A 19,841-nucleotide genomic window follows, 5' to 3' on the forward strand; every position below is an offset into this window, starting at 1 on the left:
CAGCGTACACTTAGCACAGCGTGGTATATATACAGGGCATTTGCATTTGGTAGGTGGACGGAAAGTAACCAACTACGTGCCTTTCTGTGTACCACATTATACATAAAAATGGAATCAGACTCGAATATAAACCTCCTAATCTATATTAATTTTTAAAATAAGATATCCTGGATGTATTTTTAATTTACAGATTCACTTCTCGTCTGTAGAATCATCGAGGTTATACTAAATCAGCAGCAATTTACTCTTCTTAAATTAAAGGAAATCATTGCATTTAATTAAAATAAAAGCTTTTTAATTTGGATTCTGTTCGCAGTTTTCTGCAGAGTTGGAACACCTGGGATTTATTGAAAGTGAACCAGCTCTTCATTCTGGCTCACTAGAAGGAATTTCAGTAAAGGGCTGGGGGGGGCTTTGTTCGGTTGAGATTGTAAAATTTACACATGTGCTGTTTGAGAGAGGTCACAATAGATGTAAGTAAAGCGGAAGGATTCATTTTTACACATAAGAGGGGGTGGAGGAACGAGAGGTTAAGGGTATTACCTATCTCTGATGCCTGAATAAGAATTTTCTGAGCAATGAGCAGCTCTGCAATCTGGTACCTGGTTTCTTTCTTGTCCCAAAGGAGAAACTCCTTCGCCATATGTTTTATTAGTACTTGCTTTCAGAGCATTAGTGGTATTTTGGACCAAAGTTACCTGAGTATGATAGTTATTTTTTTCAGAAAAGATTAAATATTCTAACAGAATTCACTTCCAAAAGTGACCTCCAGAGCGGAGAAGAAATAGCCAATTGCTCATTTCACAGGGAATAAAAAAAATAAAATGTTTCATAATAATGAAAGTGGAATTTCCAAATTTTTGTGTGTGTAATAAAGTTGTTGGGTTTGTTATTGCCTTTTCTCTTTGCTAGTGTCTGAAACTCAGGTTCTGTATTTTAAATGAGAAAGTAAGAAATTAGTGAAACTGAGTCAGTTACAAAGCTGAATATATAGTTGTCTGAACAGTTGTTTTGCTTTTAATACTCTAGGTGCAGGTGGTAGCGGATGAAGTAAATGTGGGAGGGCTAAAGACTTGTGCCACTGCTTGTTTGAGAATATGAAAGGTTTTTAGGTGCCTGACATATTGGAGTTATAGAGTTTCTTTTGGGAGGGAGGGTAGGAAGAAGAGGGTAGGATTAACCTCTGTTAATATTAACAGATTTTCTGTTTATATTAAAAAAACATTAAGTGGCTTGGGAGTAGAGGACTTTTTTCCATAAAGATTCACTTGCTGCTTTGGTCAAAGTCTGAAAGCTCGCTAGACTGTAGTGCAGATGAAATCCCTAGAGATGCAAGCAAATCCAAAATGCTTAGAAACTGATATTCCTTGTGAAGCAATGCATGCTTTAAACAAAAATACAATGCACAGATTTTTTTTTTTTTTTTCCTTTCGGTAAATAAGCATTAGGACCAAAAGGAAACATGCACATTTGAAAAAAAAACTTTTGGTCCTAATGCTTATTTTCCTAACAGCTAACCTAGCAAAAGTTGATCATCAGCAGGGGTTAGGAGAGCGGGCAGGCTCTGATCAGAGGTTTCACTGTCAGATATTTCTGTTATCTCTTCTTTCTCTGCAGCACGTTTAAACCTGATTTTCAGGAAGTAAATTCAGTTACTTCACTGAACTTTGAAACCTGTGATGCTTTGTGTTTGAGCATTGGTGTATTGTTGAAATTGTAAGTTTTTAATACTTGCCTACCCTAATGCTGAAGTTTCTGTGGTTAAAGCTATCTGCTAGAAGGAAGCCATTTGAATTAAAAGTTAAGATTTTGGTTTGTAGAGAAAACTGTGACAGTTAAATCCCTCTTCTTTTATAGCACGTTTGTTGTTTTCCCCATAGCTTGCACCACGAGAGAAGGCAGCTATGAATTACAATCAGAAGCTGAAGGAGAAGTTCCAGTATCACCCACAGATCAGACGCATAGCTCGACACCGTCACTTGCCTAAAAGTATATTTTGCCAAATCAAGGAGCAACGTATCATGAGAGAAGCTCGTCGGCGAAAGTATGTCTTCCTCTTCTGGCTTTGTTTTCTCTTGATCTTAATAAAAGGCATCACTGCGGTACTGTAGCAGCAAAGTATGGGAGTGTTAGGGCTCCAGTGTGTGGGAGGAACATAAGTGCTCATGAACTACTAGATTGATTAACCTTTGATAATAAGGAAAAGGCAGACAAGTGCCAGTATCGATGAGGACTGGCTGCTTCCCAGAAGTTCTCTTAAGAAATGGGAGCAAATACCACGTTGGAAGGAGCCACAGTGCTCTGTTAAGTGTGACATGGTGCGACATTGGGAACAGAATGGCCTGGTGGGTGTGTGTGGAGGGTTTTTTTTTTGGGGTGGTGGAGGGTTGGTTTAGTGGGGTTTTTCTGTTGTCGTCTTTTCTTTTAATGTTGCCATGCTCCAGAATGAGTGCTTTCAGTCACCTGGATCATTGCCCTGTTGGCATTTCTAGGAGCAGAAGGTCACATGCTTTGCTGTAGCCATTACATTAACAGTAAAACCAAAAAGTGGTGGGTTTTAGTCGTCTTTCTCAGCTGACTCTACAAACCTGAGTAGCAAATCCTGTTGGCACGAAAAGCAAGTAAGATGAGCTTCCCAAGAAAAGTCTTGATTTGAAACTTTTATAAATTCGCCAATTTTGAAGTTATTTTTCAAAGGGACAGTTCTTCTTTTCAGAGGAGGAAGTACATGGCCTTTGATTAATGAAAGCAGAGCAATTCTTAACTTTTTATTTTTTTAAATTGTAGGATATCTACCTTAGTAGCTTAAGGAGGAAGCTAGTATTTGTTAAATCTTTGTGCTGCCTACTTGACTACATTTTTCTGTTCTTTGTTTCTAGGGAACTGAATCGTCGTAAGCACAGCAAACCAGGATCTGTGCCATTTGTGTCGGAGAGAAAGAAACATATTGTAGCAGTAGTGAAATAATTGTTTTCACATGTATAAAATGTCACAATGAGAGAAAATGTCACTATTGAGTGAATCCACTGTACAAAACTTGATGGCCATTGGTAAGACAGCGTATGGCTCCAGAAATAGGGCTTTTCTTCCAAGTATGCACATGCTCTGATTTCTCAAGTCATCGTCTGCTTTAGTTAGCCGTCAGAATTGGCCCTGTAATCTTTCATTGACTTTTCCCTGTCTGATGTTACTAGCCCAACGCTGTGCTTTGCAGTGGAGTTTGACCCTTTGGATATAAGCAGATAACTTGGTGGTTGGTGGAGGATATCTGTAGTTCCAGTCCTATTCCATGGTACCGTTACTGCAAAGAAGGATGAACTCGATTCAGATTTGTCAGAGACAAAAACCCCTTCCATATAGAGTTAAAAATCAGTTGTTCTTACACTTTTTTTTTTAACAAATCTAATAAAGTAAACAAGTGACCTTAAGGCAATGGACTAGATCTTGATTATTCCAGCTGACAAATATATTGCATTATGCTTCCTGGAGTACGATGTATTATTTTTCATTTGTCCCAAAGTAATTCAACAAGATTGTTGGACATGTGTAAACATATTTATAGCTTTGTTCTGTCTTCTTAACTATTGTTATATGACTTGACAAAATTTCAGACTGTTGAAGCTGCTAATATTAATAATGACATAGTTGAATAAATATATTTTCTCTTTAGCTTACTTAAAACTTCTAAAATGTGGGTGAAAGATGATGTACATTGTATAAAACACAGAAATTTCTTTAGGTGAGATTTATTATAAGCCTTCTATTTTAAGTTTATATAGAAAACCAAAAGCTTCACGTTTCACAAGGTACATGTAGTCCAAAGTTCTTTTATTGTTTGTCTAGGAAATTCTCTGCTTCTCTTCCAGTGGGATAGATTTAGCTTTTTACTGAAGATACTAAGGGGATCAGAACACTGTGCTGGAGTTCAACTGGGCCTTCTAGGCTGAAGGCTGCTCTTGCAGAAATATGGTGTGACCATAAGTGCTTAACGTCTTCCATACAAAAGGATTTTTTTTAAGCCTTTGCACTACTGTGCAGTCTAACTACACTCCTCCTTTCGGAAGTTTATGCACAAAAAAATTTTATGAACTCAAACAGAATAAACTTCATAGTTTAACTTTTTTTTTAATCTGGAAATTGAGCACTTTGAGCACTTGCCCTCGTATAGCATCCTGTTTAATGTGTCTGCTAACACTTAACATCCGTATGCATTTCCAGTTCTTACTCTTTCGCTTGTCCCTTCCAGCAGTGTTTGGGCAAGATTCCTGGATCATCATGGCAAAATTATGGCTGTTTGGTGATAAAAGACCATAATGTATCTTTGACTCTCTGGATCACTTACCGTATGGGGTGATGCAGGAAGAGAAGCAGATCTGAAGAGCCATAAGTAGGATGATGAGAAGCAGTGGAACAGATTAGGGAATAGACTGGTGCTGGCTGTGTGCCTGTTGTACTAATACAGTGTGCTCTGTGCCAAATACCGTTTATTTCCTTCCTGAAACACTGAGAAAATTGAGGGAGAATGTGCAGTCCAAAGTATAACTTGCGACACAGCTGTAGTCGAGTCTTGCACAATTTGCAAAACCAGACTAATCTTCTGGAATGTGATTAAAAATTTTCAGCCTTGTCGGTTTAGCTTGAGTTGATGTAGTTGGTTGTTGATTTGTTGAGTCATGATAACCTCTGGTGTGAGCCAGCCCTGCCACTTGGAATTTATTAGCTTTGGTGCAGAACTCTGAATGTTACTAGAAAGCTTTCAGTTCTGACGTTGGTTTGGCCACAAAGCGTGGCGTCGGTGTGGAGCTCTACTGCACAAGCCATGTCCAGAGGATATCTGTGTCCAAAGGCCTTTGTGCACTGTTGGTTTCAGACGGGCCCCCAAGTGGAGCAGCTCAAAGGATCAGCATTGTCTAAAACTGTTGCTAGCCAGATTATAACAGCATACTGAAAAAAGGGATTTTAAAGGTAGGAAGGTACTCAGAGGCTTGTGTATTTGTGTACAAATTCCTTTTCTTTTCCAAATTCAATGGGGGTGGTCTCGTACAGAGATCTTAGTCTTGCCATCAAGTGCAGTTGCATCTAGTGGGGCACGCTCTCGTAGCATTCCAGGAGAAGGTGTAGCTTCCAAAATCAAGTCTTGCTCTGACTTCTAGAAACATGTTAGTTGTAAACAGCACAGGTGTGGGCTCGGCCTTTCTGGCTGGAAGTCAGTCATTTGGAATTTTGCAGTCTGTCTTTTCAGAGGATCCCTGGCCATGGATTTGTACACTGTTGGGCTAGCTCCTGTTGATTTGTCCCTTTTGGAAACCCTTGCGGTTGGTCTCCAGCACTTCTTGTGGCTGTGCACCAAAAATATGTAATGCTACAATACTTAAAGTTGGGCTTTTAAATTTATTTAATTAAATATAGTAGATGACAAGTGCTAGCTGTGTGCTTGCAAGAAGAGCTCGTAGAGGTCTGTGACAGACAATCACCGAAGTGGTTTAGGAATTATGTTGAAGGAGCTGGAGCTCTAATTTTTTATTTGTGTTTTCTCTGCACACCCCCCCCCAGTGACTTAAGAGATGTAATCATCTTAATCACCTTAAAGGAGTCACCTAGATTTATCTAAATCATTATATACAAAACCAATATGGATACATGCAGGTGCATGTATGCGTACTCTCATGTATGTAGAATAAAATCCTTAGCATCACATAAGGTACAGAGAATATAAAGAAACTGTTAATGATTGCATTCAAACTTTTGGTGGTGGTGATTTATTTTTATTTTTTTTAAGAGGGAGGGTGAGATGGTGGACTATTTTCTAAACCAAATACAGTGCCTACGTATCTGCTGATTAAAAAAAGGTAACTTCTGTACATGTTCTTACCTTGGGAAGATATTAAAAATGGTCCTGCTGATTAAAAAAGGTAACTTCTGTACATATTCTTACCTTGGGAAGATATTAAAAATGGTTTTGAATGAGAAATAAATTCTATGATACAGAAATATTTAAATTGCTATTCATAGCTCTAGTGAATTTCAGCTGTTTAATGGTAAAACATCTGTGGAGTCATCAACATTTTATTCCTGTTTTATCACAGCCAGGCTATGTAATGATACAGATATTTGGATAAAATAATTTCTTTTACTCTGTGTATTCTAGATATCTAAAACAAATTAAACTGCCACTTGAGTTTCTGAGGTGTATATGGAAATAGGTGAAAGTTTTAGAGACCAACTGAAAAACTTCCACAGGAGTGTGATGGTTTTGGTTTTTGGGCTTTTTTCCCAGAATCCATGTGGGTATTCTTTGTTCATGGTAGCTGAATCCCATGGCCTTCGAGACCTGGGGGATTTTCCCCTCCCAATCCAAAGGATCCAAAGCTGCTGTGAATCTGTATCCCCAATCCCCTAAGGACACAAAACAATACTCCTGCGTGCACCTACGCAGGATACAAACAGTAACACATGGCCAGCACCAGTCAGCACCGCGAGAGAAAGCAGTAAACACAGGCTGTGCTCGGGTATTACACCTCCACCTTCACCTTCTCTCCAGCTGGCCAGGACTGAAGTTTGCCTGGGAGGTGTGCACACACCTGCAGTGTGCGTGTTGGGTAGCTGCCGTGAGACCCTCGGTCTGCGCTGCAACTGGCATCCAGCCCCCGTCTCCCCCAGCTGGCCCCTAGACCCTCGTCCATCAGGCATGTGGTCCTGCTCCAGAGGTGTGTACTCATTGTCCCTCCCAGGTCCTAGTCCCCTTGACACGTACGTGCGCACAGGACCGGTTAGAAATAGGGTGCGGTAAGGGTATCAGACAGAATGCAGTGATGAAATGCAAGGCTTATGCATTGAAGCATCATCAGTAAGCTGTCTACATGGGACTGGCCCCCTTTATCCTCTTTGTCCTCAGTTTTTCCATGCTTGTTTCTCCCCAGTCTACCTTAGTCCCTCCCTTTACACGCTTTTGGTGCTTCCCTTGAACATCCCATGGTAAGTTTTGCACATTACTGCAATCCTCTTAAAAAAATCCCATAATAAATTTTACATAGTCTCCAAATTCTCTGTTTTTTCCCTAAATTTAAATCTGCCTCTATACTGTAAGAAGTCTTATACCCCTTTAGGTAACCCCTCAGTTTGCATGGCTTTCAAGGGAGTTTACTACACTTCTAGTGGGCTTTGCACCAGGAGCAATGAACTGAACTAATTCTCCTTTGATGGTTTTAGGACCAGTGAGTCAGTGTGCTCGGTGTTCACTAATTGTTCTTCTGATCCTTGCCATGGTTTTGTGTTTCATTTGCTTAGTCTTGAGTCAGCTAACCTGACATGCTGTTATATGAAAATATCTCTGCAGTGCCTTCTGATTGTAGTTATTGGACCAGTTGGAGTAGAATTCATCTTGCTTAACCATCGATGTCTACAATACAGGCACAGTGAACAGCTTTGCGTACCTGATCTCGCTCTGTACTTGGTGAAGAGACATAGTTACTTTTAGGGGACATTCTCCCATACTTCAGACACTTAATTATGATTTAAACCTTTGTTTTATTTAATATTTAACATTGTGATACCAAAGGCGGCTGATTAACTTATGACCATCTGCCTAGGTTTGGTCTGAACCGCACAGAGAAGCGATTAGGTTTAAGATGAGCAAAACCTGTGACAAGTGCACACCTGGAAGTTCTTGTCTGCTCTGCAGCATCGCAAAAGTCTAAAAGCATTTGAAGGGAGATTAATGAGGTTCTGTAACGGAGGACAAAGAAATTTCTGCGGATAATAGTGGGAAACTTGAAGAGCTCAATGTTATACTAGAGAAGACAGAAAGCCATGTGAAGAAGAGATACTTTAATTAGAATGAAAAGACTGTTATGTGCTCGCCTAGGATTTCTGGGGCTTTAGAAGGTATGTGAAGAATTCTAGGACAAAATCAAAGAACATAGTTCAAATGCCACTAACTAAAAGCAGCTGAAAGTGTTGTTCCTTACTATATTCAATGAAAAAAATACACACTTCCTCTGAGTCGAAGATCATACTCTTTCTACACGGTTTGAAACAAACCTAAGGACTTACTTTCAAAGGTGATGAGTAATTGCTGTTATACTGACTTTAAGCAGAGCTGATGTTTTTCAGTTCTTTGAAAGTTTGATCTGAGATCTCTGTGGATCTTAGGATATATAGTGGAAGATCTTGGTTTTTTGAAGTTTTTCTTATATTAATAAATGTTAGTATACTTAGTGATTTCATTTTGTCCAAGCCTGGAGCAGTTTCAGCAGATGCAAACGATGTGTTCTCAGTGGGTAGATGGATATGATCAGGAGTTTAGAGCATGTTGCATCATGTTTTCTACTTTTAGGGCTTGTGTGGGCAAACCAAAGATCTTTCAGCAGACAAAGGAGCATTGCTGGTTATTAAGAAGATAAATGGATGGAGATGGTATTTTGACCGTTATTGTAAAAATGTGATTAAAAAACACAATATGATAGAAAACCACAGATTTAATATAGATTTAGTAGACATGCTGCACTCACATATTTATTACAAGACTGGCATCCAAGCCTCTAACTTGTGTTCAAGCAGAGTGGAATTATTTGGAGATGTGACTTTTTTCTAAGAGCCTTATTGTGGAATAGGACCATTTTTTTTTCACAGCAACCTGAAAAATACCATTGATCTACAAAACAGCATAAAAAAGCCATCATGGCTTAAGTTAGGATGAATGGCAGGAGGTAGCAAGGGATGGGGGATCTGTTCCATCTGTTAAGAGAGGCCATGGCATCAAACACCGGCATGAGACAAGTTCATGACAGAGCCAAACCTTATCAACAGCTGCGGAGTCTCAGTCTGAGCGCTCCCACTTTTACAGTCTGGGGCAAGCATCCCTGGGCAGCTAGGCAGCAGTGTTCGGTTATTACTCGTTTCCCTTTCCCTCTGTTCTGCGAGAACAGGTGCTTGCTGGTTTTCTGCACTTTGAGATCTGGGGTAGAAATTGAGTAGTACCTGAGGATGAAATCACTGCTTCGCATTTGTAAAACTGCTTTGCTCAGAGGATTACAGATTTCCCAGCAGTATGGCTCGCTTTCGCTTCTTTTTGTTCCCTTCTCACATCCCTGCTTCCCTTATGTAGTGCCTCAGAAATTCTTGCTTTCTCTACGGTCATCGCTGACTTGAGATATTTCTTTCCTGAGGTTATTTGTGCCATATATTATCCGGTGGGACATTACCCTGAATCCCTTCAAAATGAGGATCACCAAGCTCTGGAAGACCTGTGGTCACTATAATCATTGGCAGATGCCTACAGACCTATGCTATGGTGCGTGTAGTGTTTGGGATGGATTACGGGGAAGGAAACGGTATCAAAAATGGTTGGAGGATGGGAGGAGAGGAGAGCCAAAGGGGAAGGATGATTACCAGAATATAACAGGGATTTGCAAACTGGCCAAAGGGGTGGGGTTTGGTATGGCAGGAGTCAAGGGAGCTGCAAGGCACAGATGGAAAAGGAAGGAGCATGTCAGCAGTTTTCTCACCCGGTTTGAGTGAAGATGATCGGGAAAAATCAATCTCTCTTATGCCATAAGAATGTAAGGTGAAATATCTAAAATGCCTACTTTTTTTTTTTTTTCTTTTCCTCCACAAATGTGATAATCCAGCATTTAATTCTGAAGGTAAAAGATTCATTGGCTCAGCTGGATACCTAAAGGTATCGTATTTATAGACCTGCTATTTCAGGAGTGGAGCCTGTGTTCCTTTGCATCACTTAAGGCAAAATATAACCTTGGCAAGCAAAACCACTGGCAATATTTGCAGTTGCATCATTCTCAAGTGAGTATTTAACATCAGAAAACATTAGGACATTCATAAGCTGCTGTTTTTACATAATCCCGTCAGTTATGGCTGTCCAGTGGCTGCAGTACAGTGTCTTGAACAGACAATGTTCACTATCACAAGTTAAAGCAGCGTGGAGTAGGTAACTGGATTATGATATTGATGTCAGACTGTGGAATAAACTTAATACAGTAATTGGGTGTCTAAATGTGATTTGAAACTAAGGTTTCATCAGAAGAGGGATTTTTTTTCCCCCCCTGGGAATAAAAAGAATAAAACCAGAAATCTGGCTCAGTGACAATTGTTTAAATTGTGGACAATATGTAGTAATTTGCTTCAAAAGACAAATATTTTTATGGGTTTTGTGCCTTATTCTGTGGAACTGCCCTAGACAGAGATTTTGACTGAGCTCTGTACATCGAAGAAATGGCATAGTGGATTTCGGACCGAGTCAGAATTCCATTGGGTACGTCATGCTACGGGATGTCTTTATGGCGGCAGACACAGAAAAATGGGGCAGAACAGATCAGAACTAAACGCTCAAAAACAATTGATTAAAAAAATTTTTGTTAAAACGTTTATTAACCAAAAACTTTATTCGCAAGGTGGGGAAAACTGAACTAGCGTGCAGTGGGATGCTAAACCTAACTATTTAAGTCTTCAGTGAGAGATATCTGAAGGAAGAAACTGCAGACCAGTCAGCTTCTCATTTTATCCGTCTGTCTTAATTCAACCCACTTTGCATATCCTTGGAAGTGTAAGAATTCAGCAGTTAAGCTGTACTATCAGAAGCCAACAGCTTCACAGTTTTCTTGCACAACTGCTGCTTCAGTTGATACTCTGCTGAAGACATCCCTCTGGTTTGCTTGGCTTTGGGGATGCAGAAGTTCACGTGTCTTGGGCCACAATGTAAAGGCGTGCCCAGTCCGAGCACAGGACCTGCTTTCTTCCGTGCAGCTCTGTCTCTCCAAGTAACCAAGGGGAATCCCAACGCCGAGAGCAGTTTTCCATCCATTCCTTCCCGACCTGCAGGTAGATGTTTAATGCATAGCTACAAAAGCCTCCTCGCTTGCGTGGCGGGCGTTAGATTTCCCTGCTGGAGGCCAGCCACGGGAAAGCAAGGCTTCCCACTCCAGTCCTTCACTCACAGATGCAGTAATGCCAAAGTTGCTGTGTTAGTACGTGAGCTGATAAACAACGCTTCCCAAGATTTCCCTCTTACGGAGCAGTGCAACCATCTGAGGTCCACTGCTCTTCACCACCTTTGGTTTTTTTGATGTTCTGACTTCAGGATGTTTTATTCGGTTCTTACAGTCCTTCAGCCTCATGTTTTTTTATCAATATCTCCAGGAAGCAGATACCATCAGCAATGTCCAGACCTACCTACGTGTGCGTGACCTGACCACAGAATTTCACTCCTTGACAATGTTACCTCCAAAATAGAGTACATTCAATATTATCTCCAAACTAACTGGTTAGAGGTCTTGGCCCATCTGGTGTCTTCATGAAACACACAAATTTTTCCAGGTATTGTGCAGAGTCACTGAAAAATTTCAGAGATGCTCTTGAAAGCTTTCTGAAAGTCAACGCAATCTAGGTATGTTTGGTACGTGCCATGCATTGCTGCGTTGGTTGCCTCTACAGTGGGCTCATTCTCTAGTGCTCAGTTCCACATTTAGAGCATCGTTTTGTGTTCCTTTTTGCTGCCACCTTTGAGCAGATCTGATCTATTTTACCCTACAGTGTGCCTTCCAGGTCTTCATTTTTTAAGCTACTTTCAACTTAATGCAAGATTATTTTCTCACAGTTATTGTATTATTTGAATTATCCAAATTGATTTTTTTTTTCAGGTGACAGGCCAGTTTTAGTATGCAGTGAAAGTCTCCTCTCCTCTTTAATTTTTTTTTTTGATGGTTATAGTATTTCCTAATTTGTTTCTTATTAATTCATTCTAGCTATGACTAAAATCACCTGCAAGCTCTTTGTGGTTGGAAGACAATCTTCAGGAGCCCCCTTTTTGCTGCCTGCCAATGTAATTGTCTTTCCTTCATAACCATTCGTTCCCTCTTTCCATTTTTAATGGTATTTTGGCATGAGCATTTGGGAGGTTCTGCTTGCTGGTCCCTCTCTGATGATGCCACTCCACAGCATTGCAGTGACCCACCTCTCCTTTTTCTAGCCATTGAAAAATACCAGAATATTCTTAATTCCACCAACATGTTTTACTAAAGATCTTCAAAATTTGTTTACGTGAAAGCTGAAAATTGTGCCTGTCTGTGGAAAACTTGTTTTTTAAGAACTGACATTTAAATTCCTTAAACTTGAGTGGTGATTTTCTTATTTGCTTCTTCTACAAGTATTTGCTTTAAATTTATTTTCACGATGGCAGCACATATGTCCTCGTACTCACTGTTGGCACATGTAATTTACATGCCCAAACATTTAGAGGAACAAAGATTTCTGCAGATTAAAACCTGGTATGCCTGTGTTTTTGTTACAACCAGTCAGATGTGGGCAGAAGAGCATGTTCTCGCCATCACCAGGTGATTTAGTTATCAATGCTGGATGAGCTCTTCATCAGTGCTGCTGTGTGAGCAAATGCCAGGTACTCGGGTCATGTTCAGTCCATCATTAGTTGTCCCTGCTCTCACTCATACCCAGCCGTGGCAACGAGGGAGTGCTGCTGAGGTTCCGTAGGATGTTTTAGCGAGTGGTTTTGTATCGTGGTAGCACGTGGGAGGGTTTTCATCCTCACCTGCTGCCTTGCACTGTGTACCTGCTCCTTTGCCGTTAATTGGCTCCTGGTCTGTCTCGCAGGGCTCTTCACACGGTGTCACTCACAATCTGCAACTCTCGCTTTCCCTCCAGCTGGGAAACCTGAGTAGTTCATGATTTTATTATTGTTCTTCAGTTTGATACAATCTGTTCCTGACCATCTGTACCCACTCATGCTGAGAACATCAATACTGTAATTTTCCATCTCCCTCATAACTTGAGCTGGTTTCTCCAGCTTGCAGCATCGAACGTACATGCCAGGATCTCCTACATGCCATGGAGTGACTCTGGAGCAGCAGCTACTTCAAGGGTCGAGCTCCTTGCTGAGGCAGGATTGGACTGACGCTTGGTGCACCAATTCACTTGGGAGTATCCACTAATCCAAGGAACGGAGATGGAAATTGTCATGGAGACAAAGTGAAGGCTCAGCCAGTAATATTTTTAAAGAGGAAGGTGGTCAGCCTTGCCTCCAGCTCCCACGCTTGAAGACTCAAGAGAGGAATTTCTGTCTGGCCTCTATCTTTGAGGTACCCGGCCTTGGCAGACCTGTCGGGAACTTACATAATCCTGCTGACATACCTCTTTGGATCAGGGTCTCCTAAGCAACCCAACACAGCAAGGTACTGGTTTCAGCAATGGGGAAAAATGGGGTTTTTCCTCTGTGTGTGGGGACGGTGCGCGCGCATGTGTGTACTCTGCATAATTCTGACGATTTAGATTCTAGTATACTCAGAATTAAGCAGGTTAATTTAGCTTTTCCTCTATTTGTTCATGTCTGGTGCTTAGAGGATTTTGAAAATCCTATTCTCAGCCATCAGCTCATTTCACTTACACAGAAACTACTACAACTGTTACATGTTGTCTGGTGGACTATTTTATTATTGGTTTTTGGAAGTGCTTTTTCATCACATAATGTCTTGAGGTAAAATGCTTCCAAACAGCATGTGATTAGGAATCTGATAAATTAGGTCCTTTCAGTATTTAGTTAATCCTTCAGGTCCTGCAGACTCCTACATTTGTGTGTGTGAGAATATGAGGGAAAATAAAGATGCATGATGGACTATAACAGGAGTTTTCAGTGGTGTTATAAACCACAGGAGTGAAGTTCAGACGGTTTATGGTCCAGTTAACAGAAACTCTTGATAGAATTATATCTCTATAAATCAAAATTTGTCTGTTGCTTATTTTCTATATGCGGTTCTGACTCATGATTCTATGCCCTGTAGAAATTTCTATTCCTTCTTGAGTCATGCAAATATTGCCTCCTATCACCCCAGATCTTGCTTTCTCCCCTGTTGTGCCTTACTCTGTTGTTACGTATTATTCATTTGATTTGGGGGAAAAAATAGTATTGATTTTTCTTCTTTTTCAACAATAATGTAGAATTCATTGTATCAAAATTGCAGTCCAAGAGACGATCAGTATATACATGATGTAGAATCAAATAGGAAACAAGTTAATGTAAGCACAAACAGAATACTTTATGCTGCCTCATGCTCCCTTCATCTTGCTTCTGAGGGTGAAGGTCCGGACGCAGCAAAACATCACAAGTGGACCGCATCAGGTCAAGAGACAAGATGTTTCTCTCTCTGAAATGGTTTAGTCAGGTAATGAACAGGTTTAGCTTTTCCTCTTTAAGCTGTTCTGTGAAAGTGTAAAGCAAAGCTGAGACATCTTTGCAGATGCTTCTCATCCTATGTACCGATACAGGGGAAAAATGTGCCATGAAGCGATGGGGGTGAGCAGCTGCTGGGTGTGAACTCATGGACGGTCATGGGGCAATAGTAGATGAATATATGAAACCCTAAGAGGCTACATCGGGTGGACGAAGTCACAGGAGCAACTTTCTGACTCGAAATGAGGAACAGTTGCTTGTGAGAGAAGCAAGCAGCCATGTGTCCAACGTGTCCTCGTGGTTTTCAGGATGTGAGTCAGCAGTGTCGTCGCTAGCGGGTCCGCAGTCATCTGAAACTCTTCCATTTGTAAAGCTTGGGCTGCATCTGCTGAAGGAGAGACAGAATTTATCTTTTTCTTCTGTAGCAGAAAGGTTGAGATGTTGAGCAGTGGAACTGCTTTCAGTATTAGCCGTATTGGCAAAATCTGATTGCCTATTCTGAAATGAGGTTGTCGATGTTCTGCTGTGGACAATGTCCTAAATGACTTTTTTTGTTGTATTGAAGCAGGCTGTCTTTGAAGTCAGATCAAATGTCTCATCTGTTGGTCAATAAAGGGCAGCACAGCTGGTGAAAGGGCTGGAAGGCATGTCCTGTGAGGAGCAGCCAAGGACTTTGGGTTTGCCTAGTTTGGAGAAAAGAAGGCTGAGGGGTGACCTCATTGCTCTCAGCAGCTTCCTGAGGTGCTGAGCTCTTCTGCCTGGTATCTGGTGACAGGACATGTGGAATGGTTCACAGCTGCGTCAGGGGAAGTTCAGACTGAACATTAGGAAGCATTTCTTTACTGAGAGGGTGGTCAAACACTGGAAGAGGTTTCCTAGAGAGGTGGTCAATGCCCCGAGCCTTTGGGCATTTGGACAATGCCCTGAATAACAGGCTTTAACCTTTGGTCAGCCCTGAAGTGCTCAGGCAGTTGGACTAGATGGTCGTTGTAGGTCCCTTCCAACTGAAACAGTCTATGCTATGCTGTGCTACCAAAGACATCATTGGTAAAGCTTGCAACCCGGACACTGGATCCACGGTCTGTATGGTTGAGGAAAGCAAAGATTGAAAACATCTGGGTCACTGCTGTAAATCATTATTTCCTTGGAGAAGGCAAGTTGCCAGTTTACTTAAAACTTGATGACCAGAAATGTAACCTGTTTTTTGACACCGATTTGTCAAATGTTGACTTGTCCTGCACTCTTCTTGGGGCACAGTGATTTTTACATAAGCAGCGAGGCTTTCTTTCCATAACTAACTCATTTTTTTACATCTTTTATGACTGAGTTTTGGACATGGGTGTGTTACAGATTACTCTTTATGGTTTTTGAACTGCTGACAGCCATTAATGGTTTTGAAAATGATGGTGAATGATGGGTGAATACCTATGAAATCCATAGTATCACCAACAATATGCCATCAATTGTTATTGATGGTTTCTTGCTTGCTATCCTTTGAAATAGCTGGCACAGGGGAGAATACATGCACAGAAAGGTGGCTACTCATCAGAACAGCTCATGTTTAAGATAGAAATATAGGAAAGAATGCACCCAGATAAATGGAGGAATTTATTTGTATATTCACTGTTAACACATGGGTGAAAAAGTAGAGATGAGGCAGGGAAGTCTTTCTGCACAGGTGTGCCCTGTTTAGGCTTTTTAGTACAGCAGCTCTGTGGCAGTAACCTTAACTGTAGTACCTTGTTTAATGAAACATAGGCTGTGCCGCAGTTGTAGCTCAGTGCTGTGTACTTTCTAGGTATTAGGGTAGTTACTGGTTCTGTTCTTTTCCTTTCCAACTGATAAAACCTCTGCTCTTGAAAGTGTAATCTGCTAATTTTAAAGTGGATGTCGTCCCTTTCGTAGGAGACAAGGCAGGCTTTAACAGCTGATAGTCTGAAGTACTGTCACACTAGAGATTTCTTGCATAGTGAGAGTGAGATAACTCCCTTTACATTCAAAGAAGGAAATTCACTATATTCTAGGTGTTCAAGGCCAGGCTGGATGAGGCTTTGAGCAACCTGACCTAGTGGGAGGTGTCCCTGCCCATGGCAGGGGGTTGGAACTCGATGATCTTTAGAGTCCCTTCCAACCCAAACCATTCTGTGATTCTATGGTTCTTTTTTTGGTATGTGTCTTTGAAATGCAAGATGAAGTGTCAGAAATTAGCTCATATTTTATTACCTCTTTCCTTCCATCCCTTCCCTTGCAAGACAGTTCTTCGAAAATAATGGGGTTTTTTGTTGTCCGCTGTGAAAACATGTTTCCAAGCTGCTGCTTCTCCCACCTCACTATCATCAGGAAAAACTAGAAATAAAACTATAAAGTTTACTTTTAATAACCATTTATATTGCATTAATATTTTAACTATCTTTGCTGCAAAAGCATATACTTTCAGTGTAAATTTGTAAGATACTGTGTACTAGGGAAGCTGATAATTGTACTCAGATGGTGTATATTTTCTTAGGCTAATATTTTTAGTAAAATTAGCTGAGCTTTTGTGCACATGAATCCCTTTTCAGAATGTTTTGGTTTCCTACTTATTAGGAAATCATTACGAATTTAATTATATTAATGTAGCTAGCGAATGAATCTTGTTTTAATCATACTTGTGCTTTTAAGGATGGCAGAATCCTGGTCTGGAGAGCAGAACACAAAGCAGGCGCTGTTGTGTTTCCATGCATTTGCTGACTCTCATTTGGCCTAATGCAATTTTTCCCTTAGCCTAGTAAAATGCCAAAGTTGATGAATGTTGATTAATACTGTTCTTCATCAACTTTTCATGCTGCACACTTTGATTTTATCCAAGCTTTGTCAACTAGTATCATGGGGAGCTTTTTCAGGAAAATAGTACTAGAAAGTGTCAAATAAGTGCTAATGATCTCAATACACAAGACATAAATTGTTTTCCAGTTAGACTTCAGCTTTTGGAATTCTAGTGCCTTCTGTCTCTAGAGTATAAAATGAACTTTCACAAAATACTGCCTCCCCTTCATCTACCAGAGCTAAAATTATAACAAAAGGCTGCTATAATAAAGAAAACAAATTGCCTGTACCCTTCTGCTATTAGAAGCAGTTTAGCAGTCCTACCACCCCTGCCTTTACCTGTTATTTGAATTAATTGAAATTCCTGATTAATTTTCTGGTCATTTGGCAGATGTGGAACATAGATAGGTAGTTTTCTAGATAGAAAATACCCTATGCAAAGCTTTAATTGTCATCCCTTTCAGGCATGTTGTCATTATCAAAGCTGCCATATCCCAGGTCTGTGAGAATTAACCTTGGCTGAACATCCCAACAGCGAAAGCCCAGCTGCCTTTGGATTTTGAGGAGAAGAAGCAGTCAAACCAGCGTTTTCTTTCTCTCGCTAACAGAGATGTCACAACCTAAACTGGGTGCAGTGACAGAAGGACGTCAGCAGCGGGCTGGTTTTGCGTGGATGGACATTACTCTCTTCTGCTGAACAGATCTTCAGCATCTTGGGAACTTCCCACTTGGGTGATACTTGAGGAAAATAATAATTTAGGATATTATTACTACTTTGAATAACGAATAATGACTTGAGAGACAGAATCACACAATAGACTTTATAAAAAAAGATGGGGGGGAGCAAACAATCATTTCTATTCTGAATAAAATCTGGAGATCTGGGACTTTCAAGCTGTCACTACAACAGGAGTGAATATATTCCTGGGGTCTGGTCCAGGAGACTCTGTACCAACTCTGAAGGACAATCTTATGACTGAATAAAAAAACCCAAAAACACACGGGACTTAAGCTGCTTTGGAGGAAACAATAGTATTCTTGAGTTTGAGAAATGTAGGAAGAGGGATTAGAAGGCAGCAAACAGGGAAGGCAATGCTGCATCCATACCATAGAGGAACACGTGATAATGTTCTAAGCACCTACTGTGCCAGTGTGAGCCCATGCTTCATGTGTTGAGTAATGTCTATATACTCATTATGTTGGATTTAGAAATCCATATAATATATGACAACTCAGGACAGTTAAACCGAAGTGCCCAAGTTGAGGACAGTTTTTAATACCAGTGAAGGTATTAAATACCAACAAATGGCCTGTGAGTGATCAATAAAAATAGACTTTTGTATGGTTTTGGTAGGATTCTTAAAAATTAGATGGACAGTTGCTACACAGTTGAAAACAGAATGCTTGACTTATTACTATCAGGGCCTATTAGAGTAAAAGAATTAACTTACTGTCCAGTTACATAGAAACATTGGTGGTACAGGTTGAGAAACAGAAATGTATAACCAAAGAACTCTCATTATGCAGAAATTTTTGACCTTCTTTCAAAAATCCCTCTTTTGAGTTTCAGCTGACTAACTGAACCACAATCAAAATTGGATTGTCAACTTCAGACAGAAAATATTGAGTAGGTTTAAGATCCTGTAAAGATTTTTACCTACACCTTTAATTCAGCATATGTCACACTTAGTTCAGTCAGAATGCTTCAAACCGAGCGTGTAAACAGAATTGCAGGAATGAGACATGATAAAGTTTTTAGAATTGATCATATTTATGAGCTTTTGAACTGTATGTCTGTGTATGATTAATCTGGACAAAACATCCCAAGCCCTAGAAATCATGTTTATCAAGTATCCCATTCATAGAATCATTGAATGGTTTGGGTTGGAAGGGACCTTTGAAGGTCATTCGGTCCAACCCCCCTGCACTGAGCAGGGACATCTTCAGCTAGATCAGGTTGCTCAGAGCCCCGTCCAACCTGACCTTGAATGTTTCCAGGGACGGGGCATCTACCACCTCCCTGGGCAACCTGTTCCAGTGTTTCACCACACTGAGTGTAAAATATTTCTTCCTTGTATCTAGTCTAAACCTCTCCTCTTTTAGTTTAAAACCATTACCCCTTGTCCTATTGCTACAGGCCCTGTTAAAAAGTTTATCCCCATCTTTCTTATAAGCCCCCTTTACTGGAAGGCTGTAGTCAGGTCTCCTCGGAGCCTTCTCTTCTCCAGGCTGAACAACCCCAACTCTCTCAACCTCTCCTCACAGGGGAGGTGTTCCAGGCCTTCGATCGTTTTCGTGGCCCTCCTCGTGCTGAGGGCTCCACCCGTACTTCATCGAGTGTAGTTGACACAGGGGTATGGGCAGTACTGTGTAAGCTATGGATAACCCTCTTTTATGAGAAATTAGAGTAACAAATACAAAAAACTAACTTTTACCCATAAATACCTAGCATTCTTCAAATCCCTTGGGGGGAAGTATCCAACTAAAAGAAATTTGCTTGGAGCAGAAAAAAAATTACATATAGAGTAAGCAAAATCCTCATGAAAGAAACCAAATGAAAATGTGGGTGGCATTATACAATAGAATTAGCTGCCTTGATTTAGACAGGGGAAAGACTGCAGCAGTAAACCAGTCCACGATGGTTCGACAGCACTTTGTACAGGACCTCGGAATCAATCACAAATTATTTCAGTGTAAAGTTTTGCCCTTTCTCAACAGGAATTTGAGGAGTCCCTTGCAAACTGCCTCCAGGAAGAGTCCTACAGGATGCATTTCTTGCTTGTTATTCATCTGTTTGATCCAGTGAGAGTAAGTACTGGAGGTTTTCAACCAGGAACATGTT

General features: G+C 40.6%; 1 protein-coding gene across 1 annotated transcript in view; it reads left to right on the top strand.

Annotated features, from left to right (window-relative positions):
* DCAF13 (DDB1 and CUL4 associated factor 13) overlaps nucleotides 1-3,365 on the top strand; it is a gene marked incomplete at its 5' end in the record, with an annotated part of 20,419 nt that extends 17,054 nt beyond the window's left edge. The window contains 2 exon segments of the mRNA XM_010081379.1: nucleotides 1,881-2,044; nucleotides 2,880-3,365. Coding sequence (XP_010079681.1) covers nucleotides 1,881-2,044; nucleotides 2,880-2,967 — 252 coding nt within the window.
* Between the last annotated feature and the right edge of the window lie 16,476 nt (nucleotides 3,366-19,841).

Source organism: Pterocles gutturalis, unplaced genomic scaffold (genome assembly GCF_000699245.1).
Source record: "Pterocles gutturalis isolate BGI_N339 unplaced genomic scaffold, ASM69924v1 scaffold22364, whole genome shotgun sequence".
NCBI classification, from domain to species: Eukaryota; Metazoa; Chordata; class Aves; order Pterocliformes; family Pteroclidae; genus Pterocles; species Pterocles gutturalis.